Source organism: Haliotis rufescens, unplaced genomic scaffold (genome assembly GCF_023055435.1).
Source record: "Haliotis rufescens isolate VD_foot unplaced genomic scaffold, xgHalRufe1.0.p SCAF_4, whole genome shotgun sequence".
In the NCBI taxonomy this organism is placed as follows: Eukaryota; Metazoa; Mollusca; class Gastropoda; order Lepetellida; family Haliotidae; genus Haliotis; species Haliotis rufescens.
The window spans coordinates 55,732,926-55,755,231 of NW_025964112.1; the positions used below are offsets into that span (position 1 = coordinate 55,732,926).

The 22,306-nt window shown below is 41.5% G+C and overlaps 1 protein-coding gene across 4 annotated transcripts in view; it reads right to left on the minus strand.

Annotated features, from left to right (window-relative positions):
- Positions 1–1,588: 1,588 nt before the first annotated feature.
- The window catches only part of LOC124114824 (importin subunit beta-1-like), a 28,146-nt gene continuing 7,428 nt past the window's right edge, over positions 1,589–22,306 (minus strand). For 2 of the 4 annotated variants that reach the window (XM_046475632.2, XM_046475623.2), the window contains exons 9-24: positions 21,876–21,986; positions 20,892–20,993; positions 18,124–18,295; positions 15,208–15,449; positions 14,589–14,719; positions 14,087–14,162; positions 12,997–13,068; positions 12,589–12,660; positions 12,217–12,364; positions 11,073–11,155; positions 9,820–9,927; positions 5,626–5,769; positions 4,869–4,974; positions 3,917–4,031; positions 3,519–3,677; positions 1,589–2,913 (exon numbers count right to left, since the gene is read on the minus strand). In XM_046475632.2, coding sequence (XP_046331588.1) covers positions 2,910–2,913; positions 3,519–3,677; positions 3,917–4,031; positions 4,869–4,974; positions 5,626–5,769; positions 9,820–9,927; positions 11,073–11,155; positions 12,217–12,364; positions 12,589–12,660; positions 12,997–13,068; positions 14,087–14,162; positions 14,589–14,719; positions 15,208–15,449; positions 18,124–18,295; positions 20,892–20,993; positions 21,876–21,986 — 1,845 coding nt within the window. In that variant the 3' untranslated portion in view covers positions 1,589–2,909. Of the gene's footprint in view, positions 2,914–3,518; positions 3,678–3,916; positions 4,032–4,868; positions 4,975–5,625; positions 5,770–9,819; positions 9,928–11,072; positions 11,156–12,216; positions 12,365–12,588; positions 12,661–12,996; positions 13,069–14,086; positions 14,163–14,588; positions 14,720–15,207; positions 15,450–18,123; positions 18,296–20,882; positions 20,994–21,875; positions 21,987–22,306 lie in introns of all 4 variants that reach the window. The other 2 variants (XM_046475617.2, XM_046475608.2) reach the window with 1 other exon arrangement.

Genomic DNA, 22,306 nt, shown 5'->3' on the forward strand with positions numbered 1-22,306 from the left:
AGACCCAGCGGATTGTGTTGAGCGATTTGTAACCATAGACGAGTCTTGGGTTCATAACTCAGGCAGACGAGACAACAGTCAAGCAGTGTTAACATCTAAGGTCTCCCGAAAGATATTATGCCAATATCATGATAATGTGACGATATGCGTGAAGATATCAAAGCTAAACGTCGTGGAAAACTCACAAAAGGAACTCACAAAAGGTGCTTTTGTTCCACTTGTGCACAAGCATTTGTGTCGCCATGGCTGCAGTGTATGACTGTGGCTTTGAAGCATGAAACTTCCTCTGTATTCACCAGATTTCCACATCTTCCCAAAATGGAAGGTGAGTAAGTGAGTGAGTGAGTATGTTTTTACGCCGCTTTTAGCAATATTCCAGCAATACCACTGCGGCGGGACACCAGAAATGGGCTTCACCCATTGTGCCCATGTCAGGAATCGAACCGGTGTCTTCGGCGTGACGAGCGAAAACTAGGCTACCTGACCGCCCCCAAAATGGAAGGAGGCGAGGTTCAGAACAATTGCACTAATATAGCGATTAACGTGCATGCACAGTCTGCAGCGTCACCGAGATACTATGCGGCTTGAATACCATGCTCACAATATACTGACCCCAAGCCAACCGCCATGCAGGGTAACGAGTACAATCTTTACCTCTTCAGGACTGATGCGACTAGGGATCAAACCACCGACCATCCGCTCTCAGGCACTCTCTTACAAGCATTATGCAAATGTCATTTTCTGCTGTGGAGGTCTTTATACACCACCAAGAGAAGTATTCTATACACCAGTGGGATCAAGGAACTCAACCATCGTTGGCATGAGTGTGTACATCAAAGGTGTGGATCACCACCTTATATTTTAAATACCCGTACAAGGTGTGATACCTATCTCTTGTCTCAATGTGTAATAGTCAATCACGGTTGTCTCGAAGTAAAAGCATGGTCGTTGAGTAATCACTCATTATTGGTTGTGTCGAACCTTAAACTCTTTGGTCACCTCAACTTCGACCCAACCATGTTTTACGATTTCAAACAGTAAAACAATACTTGCTCACTGTTTTATGTATGTTTTTGGCTGAGTGAATGTTGAACTCCATTGGTTAATTCCCCCTGTATCAGAATTTGATACTCTAATATGATGAAGCCAGTCAAAACCAAGCCATAAATGTGAAAATCTTGTGCATAAGCATCACTTGTATCTCTCCTATCTACCAAACCCTGTGGTTCAATACATTAACACAAAAATATCAACTATGCACTGATGAGAAAGACCCGTTTTGTTTCTCCAGAAGAGCAAACACTTTAACCACTCGGCCAACCCCAGCAAACCATGCTCGTTGCAAGAGGCTCGTCGCAAGAGGCAGCAAGAGGCAACAAACGTGGACAAACAGGATCGTGGTCAGGTTTGCCAACTTAGGCAATATATGTCATTGAACCCCAACTGCATGGACCAACAATGTCAATCATTGGATTGTCTGGTCAAGACTTGTTTACTTACAGACCACTGAGTGCGGTGACAAACAAACTAAACCAGAGCCTACACGAGACAATATAGTCCTTAGCACAAAGACAACAAGAGCCATGTGGAGTTCATACATCTCAGTCTTTATGTCATCCCAGCAATTGACGACCTCACAGTGGGTAGTACAAATACAATGTTATCTTTACAAATTGGCAAAACTTGTATCACAGTGGATAGTTTGAGTAGGGCCGGCATCACAGAATTTCTCACTTCCACGAAAGACAAATAAATATTCTATCATAAAAATATCCTAGGAATGAGAAGGGCTTGTTCTGTTGAAAATTAATTCAGTCGTGTGTTTAGAACAAGCATGGAATTTGATTGACTTTCATTCTGCAGTCAACATTCTATTTGAGATCTGATCATGGTTCATCCAATACGAAGCACAAGCAACAAGCTGGCCAATATAAGTCTTCAAATCGACTGGAATAATCCATCTTCAACCTTTCCGATTCTCATGCAACATTAGGATTTTATTCTTACAACTGACATAAAATCATTCTTTTAAACTATGTGGCAAAGAATTTGTCAAACTATTAGTCTTCATTATTGGAATTCTCAAACAGAGTTTTATACAGATTACAAACCACATACTTGAAAAAAATACTTTTATGGGACTATATATTGATGATTTTCCTTATATGACATTCGGAATCCCTCTACTGAATGAACAGTTGCCCAACATTTGAACAAAGCTATTACGACTCACATACGACTAGAGTTGAGTCGTATTGGAGACAAGCACTTTGAATGCTGCTGCGCCATGTATAAGAACCTGTTGTTGTACTGATGGGTTTGAAAGGCAAGGGATGCCAGCCCGATTAAGGTACTTGACATGTGCCACTAGCACTCCACTGAAACTCTTCAGGCAGAGCTGGAAGGAAGCAACATCATTCAACAGGAAGCACCTACAGTCGTTCCACAAAGCACTCGGGCACCCTGTCAAATTGAGCACTTCCTTCAAAACAAAATACTGTTCAAAGGGCATTTAAAACAATGTTGTTCCAACAAATAGCACATGTGATGCTTATATAGCACTGTTAATCACTTCTTCTTGAGCTGAAGCCACGAGCGGCCATTGTTTGGGGTCCAGCTGAGGACCGCTGTTATCAACTGATGTTGCAGGCACACTCCTTCCCTCACAGGTTTTGGTGAATTTCAGTGATTGAGGAGGGGTGGTCACCTGGACAACTGTCACTATGACAACCCCTCGATCAGATCTGAACTGCGAACACTCTCCTTTCGCACGTGACAATCTCTCTTTGCTGAGATGAAGCATTCACTCGCGCAATCGTTCATCATTCAGCCATAGGCATAGGAGACCGTCGCGGTCAACATGGTAGTAGTCAAAGGCAGACCAAGACAGCTGCCCACTCGCATCAATTTCATCTGGAAGGAGAACAAAAAAAAATATGTCACCTGATCAAAAAAACATGTTATGCTGGTGAATGAATAGTGTTTTACACTACAGTACTGTACCGAAAGAAAGGCTTGGACTAGGGGCTTATGTCACAGGCTGATGAGGTAACTATTTTCACAATATTACTGAGTAAGCTAAATGTGAAAAGAAAGTTTAAAATAAAAATCTATCTCTTTCTTGAAAACCACAAGCATAGGTATGATACTGACAAACCAATGACTTGGACTCGTGAATATGAACCAATGATCATTGCATCACAGCTTGATTTTGTTTGTTTAACGCCACACTCAGCAATATTCCAGGTATACGACGGCGGTCTGTGTATAATCAAGTCTGGACCAGACAATCCAGTGATTGACATCATGAGCATTGATCTACTTAATTGGGATACAATGACATTCATCAACCAAGTCAGCGAGCCTGACCACCTGATCCCGTCAGTTGCCTTTTACGACAAGCATGGGTTGCTGAAGACCTATTCTACCCCGGATCTTCATGGTGGGATCACAGGTTAAAGCTCTTTGGACTACTGGGGCACTTGTGCCCTCATTTCACCTTAGAAAGAGCAACTTACGATGAAGCATTCTTCATTTTTCTTATTTCCTTAGTTGCCCATGTAGCCAGGGTTTTGGCCTTTGTTAGTTTGGACCTCCTCCCCAGTGTGAGGAGGTTCTGGATGCTCTCCTTCTCCACCATCGGGAGCATGCTGTTGCCGAACGCTGTACTCAAATCACTGCAAACACAAATACAGTGGGATTACTCTTTGCCACACAGATATGCAGATAGGCCAAAACCATACTGAAGCAATATCTTGGATAAATGGTATCAAAAATTTGTAATTAATGGAGAAAAGGAGCCGGGATAGAAAGAAAAATTGACATATTCTGTGCCCATCTGCTCAGTAACGCTGAGGGGCCAATTGATCCAGAGGTTGGACGTAACTCGTAGTTAACTAATGTCTGTCAGACTTACCCTATAAGTCCACAGCAGGCAGCTATATTACTGTCCGTCTTGTCCTCGTCCACCGCTATATGCTCGATGAAGGAGATCATGTGTGCAACATGAGGCTGTAGAATGTTCACCTCAGCTGAAGCAATAAGACAATATGTCAACACCTATATGAAAAGACAATATGCCATACACCTACACTGAGACAACAAGACAATCTGTTGACACCTAGGCGACAAGACAATTGACGCTTTGATAGCGGGATAACATTTGCATACACCGAGACAACATAAATTGACACCCAACTTGTGAAGAGGGATAATAGGGTGGGGCCTTGTGCTTTTCAGCCCTTAAACTTTAGAAAAATAGAAGGCTCACATTTTTAAATACAATGGGCCATCTTAACAGTGTCCTGTATGGTGAGGTGAGGTGAAATGGGGTTTAACGTCGCGTCCAAGATTATTGCACTTATATAGCGACGTGCATGTACGTGTGTGTTTGTGTGGCTGTTTGTACTAGTCCGGACTGATGCCGATTTATAGTGCTAGCTCACTGAGATACCATGCCACAGTTTAACATGAATACCCCACTCAGACACACTATACTGACTCCTGGCCGACCAGTCCTTATTATAGCCCCTTAATGCCGAGCGCCAGACAGGGTAACAAGAAGTACCACCTTTAAACGTCTTTTGGTATGACGCGGTCAGGGATCGATCCCCGGACCTTCCGCTCTCCAGGCAGACACTACCACTAGACCACAGAGGCGGTCTCGTGTCCTGTATGGACGTAACTCTGGAATATTTGAAATTTTCACATAAAGGGTCCATGTCAGAAAAATCCTAGAATGAACCCTGTGTTTAGCATATTTAAAGCCACAGTTGGCAATATTCCAGCATTGTCACAGCTGCCAATTATAATCTGGGGCCAGACTCAACCAGGGGTCTCCTGCAGCTGTATCTCTTGGTAGAACTTACTACTGATTTGTTCTCCATCGCCTTTCAATCCCTGCACGATGCCAGTATAGGCCTCCAGACAGCCCTCTCGCAGTTCATTCAGATAGTCAATCATGTCGTAGTCGGTCTACAAACAAGTATTGAAAAATTTCAAATAGATTCACTCGGGGAATGGTTTGTTACCTAATCAGTCACAACTATTCTTACAGATTCATTTGACTGGATAAAAAGTTTCACCCCCTTGATCATATAGTGTTTGTAGTTTAACACAGCACTCAGCAATATTCCAGCTATATCACGGCGGTCTGTAAATAATCGAGTCTTGACCAGACAATCTGGTGACTGACATTTTGAGCATCAATCTATGTAAATGTTATCAAACTGTGGGTACTTCAACATTATGTGCACATGTTCCTGGAACATTTCATTGCAATGTGTCATTAACTAATGCAATACTGGCAGAACACCTCCATCAAGTTCTTTATATTGAGGCCTGTTTTACTTATAGGCAGGTCGAAGTGATGCAGGTCTGAGTGAGTGAGTGAGTGAGTGAGTTGGGTTTAACGCCGCTTTTAACAGTATTCCAGTTATATCGCAGCGTGTCAGCTTAATGTGGGAGGAAAGCAGGAAGTGATGCAGGTCTCAGACGTTTACCACTTCAGTGAAACTCACGAGCACGGGTATGGTGCTGACAAACCTAGAAACATAGGGAACCGGGATTCAAACCCACAACTCAGGTTGTTGTAATTGCTGACTGTTGATGAAAGGAAGGAGTTACCTTATCTACTTGAGCTTGTGATGCCTGCTGTAGGGTACCAAGCACAAACTCCAGGTAGTTTCGGAACTGTGGGCCAATGGCAAGAGCTATATCACCAAACACTGACAAGATCTGTGGTTTGACGGATCGGTGTACACTTTCGTTCTGAAACAAGAAAAAACCCAGATTACAACAGTAGTTGGAACGGGGAATCACTGTTTGTGGTGTCGTAGTGCTTCATTTAGAACTTGTCACATAACCTAAATATTCTTCATGTTTTCTGATACATATCTACATTACACTAACAAATCTTACAATGTTATGATAATAAATCCTGTCCACACCACAATCATCTCAGAAAGACTAATAGTAGGATCATTGCGTATCACTCCAAGAAAGGCAATGGAATTCATCACAGATGATTGTGGAGGAACGAGACAGGTTTTACACACCTTTGGGCCATATTCCTGCTAACAGCAGGGGACAAAAGTAGGGGCTTTACCAATGGTACACGTGGAACCATACAACAATGACATATATAAATAAACCCCATCATCCCAATTTGGGTAGATCCTTGTTTGCCAAGCTGAGCTTTTGTTTTGTTTTGTTTGTTGTTGAACATCGCAATCAGCAATATTCCAGCTGTGACGGTGGCCTGTAATAATCGAATCTGGACCAGACAATCCAATGATTGATATTGTGAGCAACGATCCACGCCATCAACCAAATCACCGAGCACCCAATCCATCTGGTCATCTCATACATAGGTTGCCGTGGACCTACTGTAAACCAGAATCCCTGCAGTGTGACAAGCTGACATAGCAGGAGCAAGATCCACACTAGTTTGTGCATCGAGCGTTAGATGAGGAAAACCCGAGCTGATGTAGGTTATAGAGTGATTGACTTGGGTTTAACGCCACTTTGAACAGTATTCCAGTTATATCATGGCGTGTCAGCTTGAAGTGGAAAGAGATGCAGGTCTTAGAAGTTTACTATTTTCGTGAAACCCACAGGTATGGTGCTGACAAACCTAGAAACATAATTGGGCGAACTGGGATTTGACAAACGATCATGAATAGTGGCACCTTGACAACTTGGCCACCAATGCCCCCAAAAATGGTATTGAATCTACCAATAGTACGAGAGTGGTGTAAGTTGATATGTTAGATTGTCACGATCCATGGACATAACATAGCTTGTAAAAAGTCATTGGGTGTCATTATTTCAACTTGAAACCTCATTGTTATTCACGGCAAACAATATACATCTCACGTTTCTATCAATGTTGTCAAATTGTTACCTTTAACATGTTAATTGAAAGACACCACAGTCATCTCAGAAAGACTAATAATAGGATCATTATCTATCACTCCAAGAAAGGCAATGGAATTCATCACAGATGACTGTATTGGTCTGAGATTTAATCAATGGGGGAAGATGGAGGCTTCGCGATGTAGAGAATCCTCACCAAAATCACCTACACAGATGGTAGTCAGCAAAACACAGGTACATCATTGCGCCTTACAATGTCCTACTGGTGAGTTATTTTACCTCACGGTTAGCACGATATGTGCTGTACAACAGGGGCTTGCAATAATCAAGTCTGGTCCAGACAACTCAGTGATTTATGTAACCATGACAACATTCCACACTGTTGAGGAACAATGACACTCAATCACCAATTCACTGAGCCAACACAATAGATCCAATTTAGTTTCCTCTTATGACAAGCACTTGAGTGACGGGGACCTATTCTATCCTGGGACATATGGGGTAGTCCTACCAGGCTAAACAATGGTAGGCTTTAATAGGGACAAAACCTGGATCAAAGGAAGTCAATGTAACAATCCAATTCTTATATGGCCGGCCTTCCTGTAGTATAAACTTAGACCTCTTTTCACTCATGCAAAGTTATATACATTTCTTATTTCTATAAATGTTATGAAATTGTTTTAATTATGACACCACAGTTATCTCAGAAACATAGTAATAGGATCATTGTTGATCACTCCAAGAAAGGCAATGGAATTCATCATAGATGACTGTGTTGGTCTGAGATGTTACAGCATGAAAGAGTGAGTGAGTGAGCGAGAGGTTTTACGCCGCTTTTAGCAATATTTCAGCAAATTCACGGCGGGGGACACCACAAATGGGCTTCACACATTGTACCCATGTCAGGAATCAGACCTGAGTCTTCGGCGTGACGAGCGAACGCTTTACTCACTAGGATACCTGACTGCCCCTACAGCAAGAAAGAAAAGGGAGGCTTCTTGACTTAGAAGATCCTCACCACAACAAGACACACAGATCATAGACCAAGGACTACCAGTTAGTTGTTTTGCATCACAGTCAGCAATCTTCCAGCTATAAGATGACGGCCTGGAAATAATTAAGTGATCAATATAATGAACAACAATCCACACTGACCGGGTATGGTGACACATAATGAACCAAGCCACCAATTAGGGGCCTCATACGATCAGAATGGTTTGTGGGTGACCTATTCCAACACGGAATTTCCAGTGTTCTCAAATTAAGAAATCAATCTTCACAGCATCAGGGCATGTTTATTTGTGACAGTTGGAATGTTATTTCTAATCATGCAACCTCGAAAACTTAAACATGGGGTATTCCGAACGATAGTTACGGGCTTAACGACTGAATCCACACAATCTAGACCATCTATTAGCCATTCCAGAATGTTCTTTTGTTCAGGTTTCAAATGTTTAATCGAGAATTTGACAATATGTTTTGAAGTGTAGTCGCCAATTTGAAATTCGTGTCGTAAAGCACAAGAAAGCAGCCTTCTGATTGGCTAATGTCGACTTATTGTCAGTCATTCCAGTCAAAGTTCACGCAAGGTCGGTCTGACATGACCCATAATGGGGTGTTCTCACTTGTTTGTTTAGCGGTTTTGAGAACTAAGATCCGATTTTAATGAGATTGTCTTAACATTTACTTCAATCAAAATTATTACACCAAAGTCATCTCAGAAAGACTAATAATAGGATCATTGTTTATCACCCCAAGAAAGGCAATGGAAATCATCACAGATGACAGTAGTAATTTCTGATTCAATCCAACATCAATCAGCGAGGTCAAACAATGGAAACCACTCCATCTACCTCTGTATCTTCTCTAATGAAGAGAATGGGCGACTGGGGATCGATTGTACCGAGGAATCCCCTAGAAGACGGAGGCACTCGGCTTGGTGACAACTTCACTTGAAGTATATTCTGTACCTGATTCAACATGACTTTATTCCACTGTATATCAAGGTTCAAACAACTAATAACATTAAATCCTATTTAGGATACTTGTTTGTAATGAGCATTAATAGATATATCACTGTCACCTGTAAACAAGCATGTATGGGATATTCAAAAGAGACAAAGAGGGAGCAATGTGCCACAACAGCAGGTTCAATAACCCAGTCCCTTCCAATGACAAGCACTCATCGTGCAGGGGACCTTTTCTAACCAGTCCCAAAGGCAGACATATTTCTTGAATAACAAGATAAAAATGGGTGACACAATTAGCATGTAAGTAATAATTTCACAAACAGAAAACATGATTAGACCCTGTGTACAGCCCAAATAACCACTGACCCATCAATCAGGAGATCTATGTATAACCTGGCAGACACTTGATCTATTCCTACAGATACTACCCCTTAATAGGAAATTGAATTTTTTTCAGTTAACATATATGCTAACTGGTCCTAATATTTGAAATGTCTCAACAGTGCAAATTCAACAATAATTTGATAAATAATTAGATAAATCATTTACCACAAAGTGAAGCACACCACAATCATCTCAGAAAGACTAATAAAAGGATCATTGCATATCACTTCAAGGAAGGCATAGGAAATCATCACAGACAATTGTGGTGCGCAGATGTCACGACAGCAAAAACTGTACAACTGGATAAGGTAAGAAATACATTCTGCAGATGTTACGAGAATGTTAACCTAAGGCAAAGACTCCATTGACTGAAGAAAGAAGTCAAACAAGGAGAGCTAAGAATCAGAAACAAATCTTGTGGCAAAATATGACCAGCTATTGATGTTATAAGCTTCAGTTAGCAGGAACTTTCAGACGAGATGTGTTCATGATGGTGAAACTAACGCAAACATGTTCGACTTGGGCGTGTCTGACCCAGCAGGTTTGGGGTGTGTGTACAGATTCAGACTCATGGGAAGAGAGTACTCACTCGGAGGTTCTCCATGAGCAGCAGCATCAGGTCGTTGCAGTACGGAAACACCTTGTTCCCCAGGGCCCGACACAGGTCACCCACCAGACCCACTGCCGCCACACACACCTGCCAGCATGAGCAAATAGAATTCAGAATGGCTAAAAATGTCAAAGAAAGAGTTGACTTGAATCTGACATGATCTTTTTTACATACTTTAATCTATAATTATGTTGGTTGGTTGGTTGGTTTGTTGTTTAATGCCGCACTCAGCAATATTCCAGCTATATGACGGCGGTCTGTAAATAATCGAGTCTGGAGCAGACAATCCAGTAATTGACATCATGAGCATCCATCCACACAATTGGGATCGATGACATGCATTAACCAAGTCAGCGAGCCTGACCTTCCGATCCTGTTAGTCGCCTTTTACGACAAGCATAGTCACCTTTTACAGCAAGCATGGGTTGCTGAAGACCTATTTTACCCCGGAATCTTCACGGGTCCTATAATTATGTGCAAACATCCATCAGAATTCGAAGATGGAAGCTTGATACTTATAACATTTATTTAATGATGGAGGTCTTACTGATACATAATAAATGAGCCTTTTTGGCTCCTTAATCCATCTTAACCTTGAGGCAGACGCCAGGCTCCTTACATGACCAGGTGGTCATGAGTGCAGAATGAATATTGCCTTATGTAACATCAGCAATTTCACATGATATTCAGCCAGTCACGAAAGGGTTCAGTTTGACATCACTTTGGTATTTCAGTTATAATATGGCAAATGTAACAAAGGTTATATTTGGGATAACACTTTCTGAGTAAAGTACAGATTCTCGTTCTTTTTTGGGTCGAGTCCCATCCAGAATTCAAACCCACACTGCCAGAGTGAGGCACCTAATCGCCAGCACACTAAGTCAGCAATCTAACCCACTCAGCCACTGATGGCATTGTGTTTTCATAATATGGCAAGTCAACTTCATGTGGGAGCAAAGCCCTAAGTGAAACAGGTCTTTATTACAGAGATGTTTGTTTACTAATTTGATGAAACCCACATCACAAGAATCATAAGGTTAAATTTAAGATTTGAAAACCTATAATTATGACTAAAAGATGCAACTCTGCATGGGTATGGTGCTGACCAACCAAGAAATAATCAGGGCAAACTTGGCATTCAATCCACTGATCACTGACCAAAGGGAGGCAACTCCACAAGGCTGTCATGTAACTGACAGCTGTAAACACTATATTCTGACTGTCCCACCCACCTGGTACTCCTGATAGTTTTTGAGTCCTATGGTCAGGTACGGCTTGAATGCCTCCATGTACTTCTCGAAACCATCACCAAGAACTGGAACAAAGAGTGGAATAATAATCAGCCTTGCAAACATCCGGCAAAGGTTTAATCTGAACTGCCTACAACACCTTGATTTCTTTTTATAAACATGGGTACGGCATCTTTTGTAGTCACATCACATGTCAAACTTTTAATTTCAAATGTTTTTCTCTCTCCATTTCTTTGACAACAGAAAAAAACAATCTTAATACAACTACTACTATATTACCTACTGATATAATAAAAACAAACTGTAATGAACTGGTTTATTCTGCACATAATATATAAATCAAGGAGTTCTAAGTGCAAACTGTGAAAACACACCCAGACAACCAACAGCCCATAACATCACATCACTAAGAGAGGAGAGGTGAGGTGAAATTGGGTTTAAAGTCGCGTCCAAGTTTATTGCACATACCGTATTCGACGTAATAAGCGCCCCGCTCCAATAAGCGCCCACGGCGAAATTTGCTAATATATTGGCAAGTGAACAATCCCAATTAGAACCCCTTCCAACTGATCAATGTATACAAGACTTATTTATTCGCGTATAAGACACGCGCGTGTTATATGCACCCTTAATTATGGGCAATATAATTCGGGAAAAATATATATGTCGTACATAAACATTTCAGGCTGTCAGCATAAACCACGAAATTTATCTTTCAACTGTTTTTTTGACACCAAAAAAATATTCTAATAACAGCCCCCTTTTCCTAATTTTGAGAGCGCCCTGGGCGCTTATTACGTTGACTACGGTATATAGAATGTGCGTGTGTGTACGAGATACCATGCCGCAGTTTAACATTAATACCCAACTCAGACTGACTCTGAGCCGACCAGTCCTTGTTTTAGCCCCTAAATGCAGAGCGCCAGACAGGGTAACAACAAGTACCATCTTGTAACGTCTTTTGGTATGACATGGCTGGGATTGAACCCCGGACCTTCCGCTTTCCGGGCGGGCGGACGCTCCACCACTAGACCCCGGAGGCGGTAACATCACTGAGAAAGGAGAGAGGAGAGAGAATCTTCATGGACTCCAGACTTCCCTGCCCTACAAGATGTCTGACACATACCTTCCATGAGTGTGGACACGGCGTACAGAGCGTCCTCCTGTACACCGCCTGCTTTCCCTGCCGTCATCTGGAACATCTGCAGCAACGCTGTCATGATCTGATCCGAGATCTTCGGTGCATCATCTTGAGTTACCTTCCTAAGAACACTCTGCAAGAAAGAGTTGTGTCATTGGTGAGCGTGTGCGTAACAGTTGGATTTTAAACTACTTGTGGTAACCTCAAACAAAGGATGCCTGCAATTGTGTCGTTCATGACTCCCTGAAACACTGTATTGCAGCTGACTAGATAATGAATAACATTCTTTATCAACTCCATCACTCAGTAAATTGTTGTACTATGTTTATATGCCTACATCATACAAGAAAAACTCACCTGCAGAGTGGCACATAGGAGAGACTGGAGGTCATTGAACTGAACACGGTCGGATGACGACTGTACAGAACCCTGGAAAACATTGACACAAACATTCAGTCAATTCACCGTCACCACCTGCTAGTCAGATCACACAAATCATAGGGTCCTCAGTGTCTGACCCTTGATACTAAGGGGTATTTGATATCAATGAAAACCAACATTGCAATTAAAACAGTGGACAACTGTTCAAAATTCTGTCAAGTGACAAGTCTTTCCAATGTCACTGATTGATAATGAATATAATGTGTCAAGGTCCCCCCCAACAATATTTGACTAATTCAAATTAATAATATGGCATTGAATGATAAAAAAATGAATATAAATCACTCATTAGTCATGACAAAAATTTGATTATCTTGAACTCACCTCCATAGAGAGGACTCTCTCCAGTCTTTCTAGTATAATCATGGTGGTCTTCTGAACCGTCAAATAGCAGTCCTGGACAAAATAAACATCCATCAGTAACAGATTTGCAGTTGACTAAACTTCCCAATAATCATTTCACAACAGTTCAATCAATGAACCAGAGAGAAACACGTAAGGCTAGATGCTGTACGCTGTTACAACTCGTACGACCTGTATGTTACAGCTGATGGGGAAAAGTATACGGCTAATTGCAGAGATGCAAATTGAAACTACAGAGCTCCAGATAAGCTGCGTATCTGCGAGAAATAAGCAACAGAAATGCAGAAATACGCAGTAAAATATAATCCAAGCGTATCAAATACGCAACAAACATTACAGATACGCTACAAAAATAAAATTTGTGCGTATCATCAAAATATTGTGAAGTAACCCTGCATATTCGATTAGCAAATCAGCAACTTATTTGGAAATTATAAACGGGCATTCCGTCAACCTTGCCAAACTCCACGATGACAGTCACATCATGATCATTTGCCATCACACTTTCGTGTGGAAGTATCGTTGTATTTTTGAGTCCTATAAAGCTCTCAAACCCACACGACACCAGTTTGCAGGGACTAGATGAAAAGTGTTTTTAAATATTTAACTTAAATACCCACATGTGTAAAAACTAGTGGGTAACAGAAATTTGAATACGCAGATAGAATTACTGATACCCAATAATTTTTAAATGCATGGGTAAAATACCCACAACACCAAAAGCTTATCTGGAGCTCTGAACTAGTCCAACTATCTAATAAGTAAAACTTCATGTTATTCATAGGGTGTGCTTGTTTGTTGTCAGAGAGTGAGTGAGTATGGTTTTACGCCCCTTTGAGCAATATTCCAGCAATATCACCGCTGGGGGACACCAGAAATGGGCGTCACATATTGTACCCATGCAGAGAATTGAACCCAGGTCTTTGGCATGACAAGCGAACACCTTAACCACTAGGCTACCCCACTGCTCTGATATGTCGTCAGTATCGAAGCTTTTTCCTGGTAAATGTCTATTCCTGGTTTTTGAGAACCACTGCCACTACGCACTTACCTTGGGACTATTCTTAACTAATTCCATCAGAGCTTCATAAGCTGCATTTCTTAGATTGTGCTGGTTGCCATCCGGTCTAGAAAAAGAGCAAAGCAAGTCTCATGAAACGATGCATCGACAGATTCGACTACATTCCCCAATGCAAATCAATATAGGCTGCTATCTAACAGTAACAGTCCTGGTAAATAGATATTATATCACAGATTGTCAGCTTCATGTGGAAGGAACGTTTGAAGTGATGCCGTTGCTGATGCTTACTATTTGGGTAAAATTTGCAAGCACGAGTAGGTTGCAGACAAAATTAGACAAACATCAGGGTTGACAAGGATTCTAACCCACAATCATAGGTTTCTGGAATGCTCAAGGGACAAGTCCACACAGTGATTTGCTTGGCCACTTATCACCTTAGAGAACACCTGAGCATTCTGTGCCTACGCAAACAAGAAATCACTTCCCACGTCTTAGACAAATGATTGGCAAACTGATGATATCAGGAAAGTACCTGTCTGTTGTCTGTAGTAACTGTTGTACAATTTGTTCAAAAGATGCAGAGAGACAGTAGGTTTCTGGTTCAGCGTTCTCATCAGCTGTTTCCGCATTCTCAAAAGCAGCTTCGGCAAGACTGGAGAAAGCCTGTAGAAGAAAGCAGTCAGTCAACATAACAAAAACATTGACCAGCTGTTATCTGCTCTTGTCGTAATTCTTCTGGAGTGAGTGATTGAGTGATTGGGTTTAACGGCGCTTTTAACAGTTATATTGCGGCGTGTCAGCTTAATGTGGGAGGAAAGCCCGCAGTGATGCAGGTCTCCGACGTTTACCACTTCGATGAAACCCACAAGCATGGGTATGATGCTGACAAACCTAGAAACATAATCGGGGCGAACCGGGATTCAACAAGTGACAAGAGAGACAAGTCGGACACCATAATAGACACCTTACAATTGCTTAGTAGACACATTTCACCCTACCAGACACCTTGGACACCATAGCTGAAGCTTAAAGGACCCCAGGGCAGGTTCTGAACCAAATGCCCCATATTTCAATCTGAGAATGATAACCGACATTTGCTGCAGATAAATCCCAGTAGAGAAAGTTATACAAGAGACAGCAGTATTCCTTACCCAACAGACGTTGCTGGCAACCCGTGGTTCCGCAGACAGTCCCTCCACCAGAGCTTGTAACAGTGTAGGCAGGTGGTCATTGATGACAGCATCGGGCAAGATCTCGCAGACTCGCCCCACCGTCCATGCCGCCGTGTCTCTTACAACTACACTGGGGTCTTTCAACAGAGATATCAGCTTGGGCATTGCATGCTCCACAATCTGTTTCAACTTGGCAGGATCGGGGCCTTCCAAAATGGAGCCTGAAAGATTGGTTACAGAAACATGAACTTTCTAGGTGGATTAACATCATTAAGACAGCGTGGACTGTGAAAAGACTTGAACTCAGTCTTAAAGGGTGCTTATCGTATCACGACACCGATTTAGATTAACATTTCCAGGGGAGGGGGGGCTCATATGTTTCAACAGATTAACTGAAAATGAAATACCAGTCATCTCAGACGTATATAACAGGATCATTGTGTTTCACTCCAAGAAAGGCAATGGAATTCATCACAGATGACTGGTGGGTGTTCAGTATGCTGTATCAATGGCTGTATCAATGGCTACTCCATGATTTATGTAGACTTGCTCAGCGGACGATATTTGGCCTTAAGTCTGAAGCCAATGTCAGTACAAATTACGAAATTGGAGACCTGTGAAGATCCGGGGTGGAATAAGTTTTCAGCAACCCATGCTTGCCGTAAAAGGTGACAATACTTGTCATAAGAGGCGACTGACGGGATCAGGTGGTCAGGCTCGCTGACTTGGTTGGTGCATGTCATCGTATCCCAATTGCGTGGATCGAAGCTCATGATGTCAATCACTGGATTGTCTCGCCAAGACACGATTATTTACAGACCACCGCCATATAGCTGGAATATTGCTGAGTGTGGCGTTAAACAACAAACAGAATTAAAAATTTCCCAATTCATCATTATAGTTGCAACCAAGGACAACTGATGTTATGGCTTTGTAGAGGTGACTTGTAAACTTGTAGTTGAAAACAGGGCCAACTGAGAGGAAGAGGCTTCAATGTAATAGGCACCTGGGGACCAGCTGGAATACCAACGTGTGTTGTCATGCCGACAAGAACAGGTGAAGAGGACAAATATAGTCAAATCTAAATATTTTTTACATTTGTATACTTATCCTGCATTAAGTGAGTGTTGTATTAAGTCACAATCAGCAACGTTCCAGCTAAGGATGTCTTCACATATATAACAATATCCATGAATTGATAAATGTGTAATATCAATGCTGTGTCAATACAAACTTATGAATATCAAAACTTAAATTATGAAAACAGCGTTATCATTATCCCCCGCCATGGGGTTCATGAGAATTGTTGCTCATATTGTAGTGAATATATACGGAGAAAAAGGGATGTAACTCAAAAACATTGTAGCAGTCTTGATCAGTTCACCAAAACTTTTTGTAAATGGACTAATTATTGCACTAAAAAAATATATTAAACCCACTGCGAGGAAGAAGGCTACTTCAGATGCCACCTGTAAATTGTGTTGTTGTTTTTTTGACTATTAACAATACTCCGTTAATATGGGAATAAAGTTTCATGGATAATGTATGAAAGAGATAATGATATATGATCCAGAAATGAACACTACAACCCATCTGGTTAGATTGGCAATGAAAGTAACCCAACAGAACCAATTATTTCTTGACAACGCCAAGGTCTCTGACTGGGGTATATTGGACAGTGACATATTTACCACAAGACACCATCATCTCAGAAAGACTAATAACAGGATCATTGTCAATCACTCCAAGAAAGGCAATGGAATTCATCACTGATGACAGGTGGTGTTAAGGTGTTTCATCGGGGTGTCAACAAAGTAGCAGACAAGGGAGCTAACTGCAGCCGCCATTCTTTGAACTTCATTTGTGAGTTTTTTGCTGAATGTTTTGTTTGTTGTTTAACACCGCACTAGGCAATATTCCAGCTAAATGACGGCGGTCTGTAAATAGTCAAGTCTGGACCAGACAATCCAGTGATTGAAACCATGAGCATCGATTCACACAATTGGGATTGATGACATGCATCAACCAAGTCAGGGAGCCTGACCTCCCGACCCAGTTAGTTGCCTTTTACGACAAGCATGGGTTGCTGAAGACCTAGTCTACCCCGGATCTTGCTGAATGTAAAAAAAACTGTTCACACTTTAAAGTTTCTTTTGTATAATTGCTTAGAAACTGTCTTTCCCATTTCATTTGTTAAATTCCCTTGCAAAGAGCAGAAAACATTCAGCCTGCAATAGTGCAAAATCTGCGAGGAAGTGATGCACAAACAATAGGCGCTCATGATAATCATAGAAGGAGTTATCTTGGATTCTAACAAGTGTTCTAGGCAGGTAAAATGGGATCACAATCATTATTTTGTTCAAGGTTCACAATTCCGAGGTATTCTAACATTGCATTCTTCGCAAGAATATAAAACAGGCTTTCTCCTCCTCATGGGTTGTGCTATCAGCATGATCAGTGATATTATAAAGCCAACTATTAGTTACAAGAACCGTGAAGATCCAGGTAGAGAATAGGTCTTAAGTAACCCATGCTTGCCGAAAAAGGCGGCTAACGGGATCGGGTGGTCAAAACAGCTGACTTGGTTGATGCATGTCATTGTATCCCAATTGTTGGGATCATTGCTCATGATGTCAATCAGTGGATTGTCTGGTCCAGATATGATTATTTACAGACCGCACCATAATAGCTGGAATATTGCTGAGTGCAACTTTAAACAAACAACAAATACATTAGTTTTAACTATGTCAACATGAATTGGGAAATTTTTTTATTTCAATTTGGGATGTTTACCATTTGCTGCAAACCTGGGGCCTGAGAAGGTTTAGATAAACCCAGCAGAACATGACGGTTTTCTGACATGTGGTACACCTTCAACATGCTATCGACACTCACCAAAGGCCATGACGGCCGCATCCCTGTTCCGCCAGTCCGGGTTATCAATCATCTCCTGCACGAACGGCAACACATACTGCACCACCTCGTCCTCGCAGCATGACGCCATCAGCATCAGACACACGCCAGCAGCCTTGCACGGGTTCCACTCATCGTCGTCATCGCCCTCATCCTGTAAACACACTCTGATTACCCCATGTTACCGACAGTCATCTCAGCTCTGCATCCAGGTTAACCCACATGGAGTTGTTCCCCTTGGACATCCGCTACATCTCAGCCTCATTATCCTGTATAGTGATATGTACTGCAAGTTGCATCTTCGGTGGGAAAAATATGATGACGTATCAGTCCTGCCTCGTATGTTCAAAAGTTATGTGAATTTTTAATTCTTTCATAAATCAACACATTAAGATTCAGCAGCAAAGTTAGACAATTTCAAGTACACATTTTACTGACAAAATAGTTAACAGGAAAGTCATATATTGGACAACTGAATGTGAAGAATTTCAGAACATTACGACAGTGAAATTCAATCATGAAAGTTTTCTTACTTCCAGCTTAAATTACACTTTAGAATTAAACTTGTCAGTGTGATAGCCACTTCTCTAGCTTAATGATATAACAATCAATCATCAGAAAAAGAAACACAGCAAAATAGTACAAAACCTATGAAGAATATATGAATATTCAGAGGTACAAAAATTCCCAAGCCAAAGTAAAGCCATGTCTATGTCACTACTGTGCACTCTTACAGAAGCATGTGACCAGTGTTAGCTCTGAACCTATGATGAGTCTCGCACGTAAAGTGTCTCGATACCATCGATTTTGTCACGATAGGAGCATGAATCAAGCAGCCATGGTTTCAAGGGTGACCATATCATTGCCAGCATTCGTTTCAAGCAGACATTTTACTTGATCAGAAGCACTGTGCCCTGTGCAGGTAACAGAATGTGTATTGTGTTGAATGAAAACGTGATCATGATCCATCCTATTTCCACTGGTATATGTAAGATGAATGTTATCCCAGTAAAGTGCATCTCCCTTAAGACGGCACCTATCATCATGCATACACATATCTGATGGAATAGTTGCTGTACACTTTCCAAGTACCCAACTAACGACTTACAGTATATTAGCCTTTGCAGGACTATTAGCATGCATTTAGATGATTAGCCAAGTCTGTTTCTGTATTGCAAACAACATTTAAGGGAAAAAAATGCAAGCCTTTGGTATAAGTGTCCAAAACAACTGTCAGGCTGCATGAAATTGTCCTGCACCTGCCCCACTGTCTGGCAGATAATGTTACGTCTACTTACATGTTCAGTTTTATCATAACTCATCGTACATTCTCAAGTAATTGTTTGCATTATTTCAAATGAATCAAGACATGATTTGTCTCTTTATTTTTGGCGATTTTTCAATGGTCATAATTTCTGAAGGCAGGCAGATACCTGAAGGTGGGCAGGCAACATTTATGGGTCACCTGCCCGACAGTCTTGTTGGGTTTTAAAATTGTTTCCAACACTATTCGTCACAGCTATGCTATTTCTTATCCTAAATATCATATGGCTAATGTAGAATGAGTAAGAAATAATATGGTTCTGTGTTGCTTTTAGCAATGTTCAATCTAAGGCGATAACGTAACAAGTGAGCTTTACATATTGTGCCATATTGTGGAGAAAAGAAACCGGGCCTTCGGCGTGATAAGGGAATGCTTTAACCACTAGGCTCCGCCAGCATCCACAGAGCAAATACAAGCCTGGACGACTCTTGACAGAGCAAGGTGCGATCAACACACATCCATTAGAGGAAAGGAGCACATTTGACAAGCAATTAGTAGTTTAATAGCGAAGGTGCAAAGGGTTAAGAATTAATAACTTTAAGACATGAAAGAAAAAAAGATCCCTGACTTGGATTTCAGTCAATTTAGATAAAACCTGTTCATGGTAAGGGGCGTAACTATTCACAATAAACAAAGCCTGGCATTTAACAGGTCCCAGATAACAGAAATGGTACATAAGCACGCTGAAACTTTATTCCAAACCCCTGAGAACACTACACAATTTTTGGAACCAGTAGTCCTAGCCCAAACAAGGTTATTTTGTTTTTGTTTATTACCGCACTCAGCAATATTCCAGTTGTAGGACTCTGTACAAGACTTAATTAGGTCCAATACAGGACTGCCCATCAACAGGGGTGACAGATATACACCTGAGATGACTATCAACAAGTCATTTAGAAGTCATATCTGAACACAGCTGGAACATGGTGTTTATAGACTATATCTGTCCTCAAGCATGCCCACAACCCAATGCTACAATTCCTGCGTTCAAAATTAATTCTTAGGACAAATACCTCAGATAAATTTCTCATCAACGATTAGGCTTCCATGCGAGTTCTAAAGTCAGCTTCCACTCAACATGGGAATATACTGACTGGATCAGCAGGGTTAGAAACTAACAGTTTTTGTCCACTAGTCCTTATACTGATAACATCTAGCAAAACCCTTAAAATGGGCCAATTTCTACTAGTCCTTAGGATACCTTTACTATTGGGCAGTTTGGTAAGGACTATAGGACTAGTGCCATTAATAACGCTATCAGTGATATGACTGACATAGGAATACACCTAATGGAATAGTGATACGACTGACATAGGAATTAACTGTGTTTCTACTCTATAGTTTGAAAGGGCAGTGACCGAGGCTAGTGTGACAGTGGAAGACACCAGACCCAGGCTTAGTATAGAAGTTTGCTTACTCGACCCACCTGCTTGGCCAGGCTGATGAGCAGCACGGGGATCAGGTACTGCAGCGCCCCCTTGGCGTAAAACATGCTGGTCCGTTCAGGCGGACGGCCCTGCTCAGCAGCCTTGGAAGAGAAAGAAAGTTAGTTTGTGGTTAACAACATACACATGCTGACCTTCAGGTTATTTCGTTAAGACGTCAAGTGACCCATTAGCTGTGAAAATGAAGGACCAATTTTTGCATAAATTACTTGAAGGCTAGGGGCCCCATACGTCAGAATCAACAGTCATAATTTTCGAGTATTTGGCCAGGAATCTTGACAATCAGAAGATCTGCCCATGAACCAAAATCAATATTGTGTTGAAGTAAAATTGTAAGTGACAGTTATAGTAACACACTCGGCGATATACCAGCCATATGACAGGTCAGTGAACAACATTGACTGACACAAGCATCGAACAACACAATTGGGATTGTGACACACAATCATTTGTTTTGTTTGATGTAAACACCGCACTTAGCAATATTCCAGTTATATGACGACAATCTGTAAATATTCAAATCTGGACAATAAATCCAGCGATTGAGCATCAATCTCCACAGTTGGGATACGATGACATGCATCAACCATGAGTGACCATCCATCACGTTATTTGTCTCTTACAACAAGCATAGCAGCCTCTTACAAGTATGGGTTGATGAGTGAGTGAGTATGGTTTTACGCCGCTTTAAAAAGCCTTTTAGCAATATTCCAGCAATATCACGGCAGGGGACACCAGAAATGGGCTTCACACATTGTACCCATGTCGGGAATCGAACCCGGGTCTTCGGCGTGACGAGCGAACGCTTTAACCACTAGGATACCCGACTGCCCCTATGGGTTGATGAAGACCTATTCTAACCCTGATATTCACAGGTCGACACACAGTCAACGAAGTCTGACCATCCAACAAATTAATATCAACAATTGCCTACAGATCTGAGGAAAAAGTTCTAATATTGTTACCTCTGAGAGCTCAATGGCCAGGTCCACCTCCTCATCACACACAGTGGACCAGAACTCAATTCCCTGCAAGGCTATCTCGTCCACCTCACTCTCCATCGCCTCCATGGTTATCTGCAAAAAACAATCACCAGCTGCTGAGAACATTAGTTCCATCCTCACGGACAAAGTGAGTGAGAAGATGCTTTAATGCCACTTAACAGCAGTCCAGCCCTCATATCGTAAAATGTTACTTGGAAAGTACAATCATCTCAGAAAGACTAATAATCGGATCATTGTTTATCACTCCAAGAAAGGCAATCAGACTCATCACTGATGATTGTGGAGGAATAAGAGAGGCATCCTGCTGCTTTTAGCAATATTCCAGCAATATCTCACCATCACCCCTCAAGAATAAATCTACATTCAAGTTAACACATCTAAAATAATTTGGA